Consider the following 9,276-nt stretch of genomic DNA (forward strand, 5'->3'; position numbering starts at 1 on the left):
TTTATTAAAAATAATAAAATATATTATTATAATATAATATATTTTAAAAAATAAAAAAATATTTATTATTATAAATAATATTATTAAATTAATTAAATTAAAACAATTCTATTAAATTAATATAATATATATATATATATATTATAATATAATAATAATTAAAAAAATTAAAGCATGGTGCGGCATTCTTAATAGTAAATATTTGAAATATTTTTTATAAAAAATAATAACTATTAAAAATAAATTAGTACTAAATATACACTAATATGTTAAAAATAATAAAATATATTATAAAAAATAACTAAAACTATTTATTATTATAAAAAATTATATTATAAACAATACTATCAAATTAATATAATATAACTATATTATTCAAAAACAAAAAATAAATTATTATTTTTTTAAAATTAAACCTGCTAACGATCAAATTCTTCTTTGAGAAATAAGTTCTTTTAAAACTTAAATAGACAACAAATTTTTTTTTTTAACCTAAAAAGGCAAAGCGCCCATAATCATTGCTTTTTATTAGTTTAAATCTTGTAAAAAAATTTTTTAACTCCGTGATTTCATATTTATTTTTGATGTTAATTGCTATGAATGAAATTTGTTAATTTCTTGTAATAGTTTAAATCTTGTAATTCTTGCTGGATATTTCTGAATGGGGAATTGTTAATTTTAAGAAGAAAATTTTGTATTCAAGCAAAGCCATTATGTAGTGAAAAATCAGATAACTATACTGAATCGAATCAATTTTTCCAATTCGATTTAAATTCTATTATTTCTTTTAATTAGTTCAATCTTTACAATTTTAATAAATTTAATTTTTAATTTTTTCAATTTGATTTGATTTTCAATCAATCAATTTTAAATCAATAAACTAAATGCTCACCTTTTTTAATAGTAATCCTGCACTGACACTCTCTCACAGAATCATTATGGTGTTGAATGATAGAGACGGACCAATCCATTCTACTGTTGAAATGGATGATGTCTCACCAATGTCATCGAATATCATATAAGCCTTGAAATCTAAACAGAAATACAAATACAAAGCTGAAAATAAGAACTATAGGATATTGACATCTAGCCCGGCGTGGAAAACAAATCCAAAATTTCCAAGGCCACTAAGTATCATATAATCAAACAACGTATAGAACTATTCAGGTTGTGTGATGAGAAGCAACTCCACTAGCAATGAGCGTATATGGCAACGGCAAGATCGGCAACTACAAATATCCACATGGTATGCACCAGCTCTAGAGCGTCAGAACTGATACAAGCATAAAGCACGGAATGATAATCTACTAAAATGCTAATCATGGTTAACCTGTAAGTATAGGATGCTAATCCTGGTTAACTGGTAAGTATAGGACAGTATGTATTTAATCATTTTCCTCGTGTGAAAATGAATTTTTAGATATTTGTAAGAGAGATGTAGTGAGATGGGAGACTAGATTGGAAGACACCATGGACATCGAAGAGAATGGAAGGAATAAAAAGGAAAGGAGAAATAATGAAAAATCTTGAGATATTTCAGTCAGTATGGGGGGGGGGGGGGGGGGGACTTGAAAATAATAGCCCCCACATCAACTGGCAAAAAGGAACTACATAAATAATTTCACCAGTGGTATGATATTCAAACTGTACTTATTTTGTTGTATGGCAAATATATCATTTAGTTTCATTTTCCAAATAAAAAGAGAGCAAATATAGACAATGAAAACCTCATGTTCGGCGTTTCTTCTTCTCTGGAGTTGCATGCACTTGTGCCTTAATCCCATATGTCCTCAACTGGAAATTTTCAAAAGCCTCAGAGACTGCTGCTACCTGTTGCATGGTATTTGGAACCACAAATGTTACTGGGATCAGAATAAGATAGGATTTTTTTTCCATGAAAGTAACCGAATATACAGACCAGTTCAGGCTTTTTTGAGTAGACCCTCACTATCATATCTTGATAACATGTAGGTAACAAGTGACTTATACGATCATCAGGTATGGAAAATTTCTCCTCACTTTCATAATCCTGAACAGAAGATAACAGCAAAAGACAAGATACCCTCAATAAAAAAAACTCTAAATTGTAAGGATGGTAATTTAAGTTACTAAAATGGTCTTCCTAAATGCCCCGGCAAAATATATTGGGTGATTACTGTAAGATGAGAGAAACTCCTCCAGTGATATAAAAAAATGTATAGTAACAGAGGTTGAATGCTGCAAACATATTTTTAGTATTTTCATCAAAGATCATGAAAAACATATATCCTACCCCAGCAGAACCAAACTCTCAGAGTACAGCTTGAAAATTCATCTGTAAAAAAACATGTTAATCAATAATAACTGTTATTCCTACAAATCAAAGTTCAGCTCAATTTGGGTGAAGCAAAATGTTTCACTGTAGGTGTTACTAATCACCTTACCATAGTATGATCACAACCATTCTTTCAGCATGGTCACATGCTCTGAACAACCCTTTATACAAACAGCACTTTTTTATTTTTTTATTTAAGATAGCCTAGCGGCAATAACAAAGTCAAATACCTAAAACATTTCTTTAAAAAAGAACACATAACACTTAGACTAAAGTCTAACAAACAGTATATCACATTGGGAGAACCATCAAAATGCCACTAAAGGTCATTTTTTAAACTAGTTAATATTAAGGAAAAACTGAAGTACATGGTAGACTCAGGTCAAGATAGTGAAGTTGAGTACCTTGAAAAAATTGATGCTGGAGAAGAATACCGCACCCAGGTAAAAGGGAAGAAAGATATGGAAACAAATCAGCACATTGTCCTAATCGAACCAAAATTAAAAGAAAAGGATATGCCTCTTTATAAAAGCAGAAGCCTTAATAGTGCAAGTTACCTTTCAAGCGGATTATGCTTTCCACGAGTCAAATCAATCCTAACATTGCTTACTGCAATATCATCTTCCTTCAGAAGTACACCACCATTTTTCTGTGAATTGGAAGTCGTCAATAATCCAGATCATTGATTACACACAGCAAAGACAACAGTTTAACCATATGCAAGCATAAATTAATAGGGCCAAATGTATGTGAGCACCTGAGAACAAACGATATCCTGTGCAGTGACATCTTTGAAATTTTCTACTTTGTCCCTAGGAACTGCATACTCATTGCAGAACTGCCCAAGAGAAATGAAACAAGAAATGCGATTATACTATTATCAAGTGCATAACTAAAAGAAGCATAAAAATTACACTTCTAGAAGAAAGAAATCTCTATGTTACAATACGTATTCATTAGTTAATATGGATGCCAGAAGATCAGAATAATGAGAAAAAAAAAAGCAGCGAAGAAATCAGCAAAGCTTCTCTACCTGGTACAAATTTCTCCTGCGTATCCGCAGGATCAACTCCCTAGATTCCCTCAGTTGTTCATCAGGAGCCGTCTCGATAGTTTTGATTATCGTGTCATCTAGCTGCACTTTCAAGAATGACCAATGACAGAGCAGCATCAAAGAGAAATGCAACATTCATAATAAAACCTTACTAGAAAACAGATAATTTTACCTTCCAATATTCTGCAGGATCTTGAATGTAAGATGAAAATTGCAGATAATCATTTGCTTTCAACAAGGCATCAACTATCATAAGTTCTATTGCCTGCAAGAATGTTATATCAGATTTTAAGTTTACTGAACTTCAAATACCAATTAGGAAAGTGAATTAACGAGTACACAACACTACTAATACACAAGGAAAGAAAAGGAAGAAAAAGGTGGGAAATAAAAAGTTTGCATGTCATCATGCAAAAAGAATACTATATGAGGGAACATGAACTCGTCAAGGATCATACCTTTACTTTTGGATGAGTATAAACTGTGCGATAAAGATCAGCACGGGTGGCAAACAACTTGTGAATGGTAAGATCTAGCAAAATAACCAGTATTAAGCAAAGGATAATCAAGATCAAAACTAAATGTTTTTGTGTAGAAGACAGAAGACACCAACAATCCTTGGCGCGATAGCAAATCTCATCATCCATAACTTGCATTGTCTCCATTAACCTTCAAGTGATTAACATGTATCAGTATCATACCAGGAAAATGTTCCAACTTGATGTTTGTTTTATTCTTTGCTGGGTATCAATTTAACAGAGAACCAATAGAAAATAAGTTCAAAACAGAGGAAGATAGAGAATAAAAAAACCTCGGAAACTCAAAACTGCATCCTAGACCACAAGCTCGGCAATCACGGACAATGTAATCAAACCTGCATATCAAAATTTTCCAATTAAAATTTCCAAAAGATATCAAAGTGAATCTGAAATGGAGAAATTTAATCCCAAGTTATTAACAGATATATCCTTAAACCTCACTTGTCCACATCGATTCCATTTCGACCATTTGCAACAATATCATACAGGAAGCGCTTCTCCTTTGAGTCCTACATATCAAAGCAACACTAAAATAACAAATATAACAATAAAACTAAAACCCTAGTTCAATAAACAAAATAAACAAGTAAAATTCACCAACATGATAAAAATGAGCACAATAAAAAGCAGCTAGGAAGAGGCCTTACTTTTCTTTGTGTAAATTCTGAGCCAGCTAATATCATCTCCTGAAAACAAACAGAGGGGATCACAAACCATATGGATGAAAACATGAAGAATGAGAGAGAGAGAGTGAGAGAAAGAGGGAGAGAGAGAGAGAGAAAGTAAAACCTAAGGTAATGAAACAATCCAATTAATGAACCATACAGCTACTCTCCACAAGTTATCACTTCCCACACCTTTTTAGTTTTGAGTTGGAGAGGTTTAAGGCCAAACCTCTCCTCCACCATGCAGTGGTTATATGTCCCAGTGATGGATTTGGACCGTCATACTATGAGACATGAAGTCCCCATACAATGGCATGCTAAATTACTAATTGTCCCCTTCCAGCCAACCATTGAAAATTTGGAATGTGCTGTTTGTCGAATAAAAAGTAATTAACTATTATCTTATTATATATGGATTATGAAAAATGTGACAATACATTTAGGGACCAGATTCTTAGAGATAAGTTCCCAGCAGATATAGAGGGCCCAAAATATGATCAGAAAAGAATAAGCCAAAAAAATTCCCATATCAAGACCCCATTGTACACATTAAACGGTTTAAACTTTAGACTTCCACACAACGCCATATAAAAAACTCAATGGAGTACCAAAGCAATATAAATATTTATAACACAGATAGAAAACACAAACTAAAATTCACAAACATAACATGTGCAAAATATCACATAAACTAAAGCATGAAGGTGGACAGCACCTACGTATCAATCAGTTGCCATGACTATCATATAAAATTATAAGGATCTTATTTACTCTTCAATTTTTGTAATTATTATTTTTCTTTTTCATAATAGTCCTTCCAAAAAACTTGTGAAGAAGCCTGTTGATGCAAAAAAGTCATATCTTACAAATGAATTAAGAGTACCTTCCATGATCACAGTTAAGTACAATAGTGCGAGGCCTTTTTCTTTTCTTTTCTTTTCTTCTTATATTCTAATATCATTTCAAAACAGTTTGTGGCAAAAGTAATACAATTGGGTGTCTAAGCTTGTGTAAGAATGCTATTGCTAGTCACATGATCAGTATGAATGATGTGGAACATAATTTCCAAGTATGGCATACCTTAACTCTTCTCATCATTTCAGAGTCTACATCAATATGGTGTTCGTCAACAATATGGTCAACCATTTTTGCAGACATTTGTTCATGAGACCTAGGAAGTACAATTACATCAAAAACAGACAAGGAAGACAACCTGCAAACTCATAAAAGCTTTGAAATCCTTTTTATCTATTGAGAAATAGCATTGTAAAAGAGCAAATTGTCCAGAATGAAATTCACCTAAGAAAGATAATGAAACAAAAGGACTAAGGCTCCTCTAAGATCCACTTGTTGCACCAAAAAAAATAACCTCTGAAAACTAAGACCTTAAGGGCACCTGATATTTTGCAGTTTAAGTGAATGACTAAGGACCAGTTACAGAAGTTCAAATGTTTGATCCAAATTCCAAGTAAAAATATATATCTTACATTCATGACATGAATAAAGCATCATTGGCTATGAAAGCATATTATTCAAGCAGAAACACATATTTATGATATTGGAGGTGGAGGCTGATGTTTTTTTATGTTATATGTCCATCTAAGACATAAAAACTTACCATTTTGCACCATTTATAACCCTGGGGAGAAACTCGCGTTCAAACAAGTGACTGAAAGGACCATGGCCCACATCATGCAGAAGCCCTACAATTAGATGAACAGATAATAGGACTACACAAAACTAAAATAGCCCTACAATTAGATGAACAGATAATAGGACTACACAAAACTAAAATAACCAATTTCAAATAGAGGCAGTTTTAAACATGATATATCACCTGCAAGCCTCACTGTCTGAACATCAAAATGATCAATACCTAGCTCCAATCCCTGCAATTACAGGAAGCAAATATGAACAGAAAGCTATTTATCAGAAAGAAGTAGAATTGTCTGACTTTGTTTTTCCTATGTCAGTGCAACTATCACAATTATGAGGATTAAAGCATGTAAAACAAAGCTCAATATAGGATTGAACCTGGTAAGTTTTCAGCCTTTCCACAGCCTCACCAGCAAGCCAATATACACCAAGAGAATGCTCAAACCTGGAATGCACAGCCCCAGGATAAACCATGTGGGTTGCACCTAAAACAAAGTGTATATTTACGTCCATGCTTATACTGGAAGGTCAAACATCATGACATTAACTTTAAAATTAAACCATTTATAACCCAGAATTGAGTAATCCCTTAAATACAACCGCAAATTTGAGTATCAGCCATCACGGTATGCTATATTCAAAAATAGAATCTATAGAAAAGTTGTTCAGCCATCATTAGAAAAATTTCATAATTTATTTTAATATTTTAAGCAAAGAACAGTGAAATCACCTAGTTGCTTGAGCTCCCGAAGCCTGTTATGCCCCAAAAAAAATCAAAAAGAAAATTATGGCCAAAAAATTGAATTATCCAAATAAATCGTTATGGAAAGAATGACTTACCTCTGAAACTGCTCAGTATCCATAAATTTCAAACAAAGCTGCAACAAAGAACCCAAAAAAATGATAATAGGAAAAAAAATCCAATCAAATCCTTTTATATCTCAAACAGAAAGCAAAAACCACGTAAATGATATCAAAAAACGAAAAAAAAAATCAATCAAATACAAAAAGAGAGAGAGAGAGAGAGAGCAAGTGAATGAGTACGGGATCGATGTAGATGTAACCGTGGACATTGTCGTGAACTTGCTTGAGTAATCGGAGATTGTGAGAAGGGGGAAGTCCATTGACGGGATGCAAAGAGACGTCTCCGTTGCAATAAGCTCCCATATTTTGTGAATTCTCACACTAACAGTGACTGAGGGTGAGTGGGAGTGAAAAATGGTTATGAAGGAAAGGAAGGAGATTTTGGAATTTGGGTCTCTGCTTTTTGTAATTTAAAAAGAGGAGGATTTTACGGGTGGCGATAAATGACAATGGACAGGTGCTGACGCCGACAAAAATGTGTCGCACATATTCTCCCTACTTCATTCATTTTATGTATTTTTAGGGCACCATATGAACTTTAGAACGTTCTACAACACCTTACTTTATCATTAATTAATAATTAATAATTTAAGGGACAATTCACCCAAAAAGTGAACCTATTTACTTTTATATTTTAATATAATTTCAATTAATTTTTAAATTTAATAATTTATATAATAATTTAATTATATAGTTAGCATGTATTATTATAATTATTTTTAATTAGTTAATTAATAAAAAATTTAACTTTTATATTATTTTATATTTTAATTTAAATATTTAAATTTAATTAATATTTATATTTAATGTAATTTTAAATAATTTTTAAAATTAAAATTAATTATTAAATATATAGTTTACATCTCTAATTTTAAATATATTATTTAATTAAAATAATAGTATACACATAAAAAAATATATCTATTATAAAATTTTTGCAATTATAAATACAAAATAAATTTTATTTAAAATTATCGATTATATATTTAAAAATTAAATTATTATTAATTTTAAATAGGTAATATATCACTTAATTATAATTAAATATAAGTTAATATTATTTTAATTATTTTATATTTAAAAAATAATAAAATATTATATTTGATATTCTATTAAAATTTTTCTATTTTAATTTTCAAAAATTAATTTAAATGTAATGTTGAGCAATTAAATTAAAATTTAAATATTTAAATTAAAATATAAAATAATATAAATATTATACTTTTTTCAGTCATTTAATCATTAATTTATATAAATAATAATAATAATAATATACATAATATATTAATTAAACTATTAAATTTAAAAATTTAAAAATTAATTAAAATTATATTAAAAGGTAAAGATTAAATTAATTAAATTAAAATTGAAAATTAAAAATTAAAATATAAATACACACGAATGATTAAGTCTTTTTTAAAGTATTGCTCTAATTTAAATGTTGAGAAAGCCTAATATAAAATTTTTTTATTACCCTTGAAAATAAATTTAATGACAGCTAAATTAGATAATTATATAGAAATTTGTGTAGAATTTATATTATATATAAAAAAGTGAGAATAAGAGTAATGGTTTTTAATAAAATGTCCTTCATAATTGTTATTATTTACTATTATATTACAAATTAATTTTACATTTAAATTAAAATTATAATTTATTGAATATTTAAATTTATAAAAATTATAATAATTAAACATAAATTAATTATATTATTATATAATTAAAAAATAATTTAAAATATTAGTAATTATGGTTCAAATTTATTAATTAAATTCTAAATTTTCATAAAATAATAATTTTAATTGGATTTTTAGTAAATGAAAAAATAAAAAGTAAAGTAAAATTAATTTAGTACGGTATTTATTATAAAGCTTTAAGGACTGTGCAGACAGAGTCATATCTGCACAGACAGAGCATTTAGGGAGATTGTATGGAGAACAGGCCATGCGTACACAGACAGACAAACAAAATTAATTGTGTAATATTATCAAATTAAAATTTTATTAATTCAAATAACTATAAAAATTAATAAATATAAATAATTAAATATAATAAAAAATAATATTATAATTCTAATACTCTAAATTATTTATTACAAATAATAAACAATCATATTATTAAACTTAAATTATTACAATTTATTTTATTATATTAATAAATATAATAATTTTAACCTTTTCATTT

At 29.0% G+C, this 9,276-nt stretch overlaps 1 protein-coding gene across 5 annotated transcripts; it reads right to left on the reverse strand.

The window, feature by feature from the left end:
* Positions 1-940: 940 nt before the first annotated feature.
* Positions 941-7,575, reverse strand: LOC110602265 (deoxynucleoside triphosphate triphosphohydrolase SAMHD1 homolog). 5 transcript variants are annotated; one of them, XM_021739747.2, is made up of 20 exons: positions 7,273-7,572; positions 7,069-7,106; positions 6,959-6,981; positions 6,607-6,713; positions 6,410-6,461; positions 6,191-6,275; positions 5,653-5,743; positions 4,555-4,593; positions 4,349-4,416; positions 4,180-4,242; positions 3,982-4,037; positions 3,827-3,900; positions 3,541-3,633; positions 3,348-3,449; positions 3,072-3,152; positions 2,872-2,963; positions 2,719-2,734; positions 1,919-2,029; positions 1,728-1,830; positions 941-1,273 (listed from the first exon to the last, which is right to left on the reverse strand). In XM_021739747.2, exons 1-19 carry the CDS (start codon positions 7,393-7,395, stop codon positions 1,729-1,731), a joined length of 1,416 nt encoding a protein of 471 aa, XP_021595439.1. In that variant the 5' UTR covers positions 7,396-7,572; the 3' UTR covers positions 941-1,273; position 1,728. The 5 variants fall into 5 exon arrangements, with proteins under 5 accessions (XP_021595439.1, XP_021595438.1, XP_043807198.1 ...); XM_021739746.2 differs by having other exon boundaries at positions 3,827-4,037; positions 7,273-7,573; XM_043951263.1 differs by lacking the exon at positions 6,959-6,981 and having other exon boundaries at positions 3,827-4,037; positions 6,607-6,673; positions 7,273-7,574.
* Positions 7,576-9,276: the final 1,701 nt, after the last annotated feature.

The sequence above is a fragment of the Manihot esculenta genome, chromosome 15 (genome assembly GCF_001659605.2).
Source record: "Manihot esculenta cultivar AM560-2 chromosome 15, M.esculenta_v8, whole genome shotgun sequence".
In the NCBI taxonomy this organism is placed as follows: domain Eukaryota; kingdom Viridiplantae; phylum Streptophyta; class Magnoliopsida; order Malpighiales; family Euphorbiaceae; genus Manihot; species Manihot esculenta.

Bases quoted from the DNA above. Each gene is read 5' to 3' on its own strand.
- LOC110602265 (XM_021739746.2), bottom strand. From the start codon at position 7,395: ATGGGAGCTTATTGCAACGGAGACGTCTCTTTGCATCCCGTCAATGGA. The intron at 4,594-5,652 runs GTATGCCATACT...GTTTGTTTTCAG, and splicing joins AAATGATGAGAAGAGTTAAG to GAGATGATATTAGCTGGCTC. The intron at 3,153-3,347 runs GTAGAGAAGCTT...TCTCTTGGGCAG, and splicing joins GCAGGAGAAATTTGTACCAG to TTCTGCAATGAGTATGCAGT.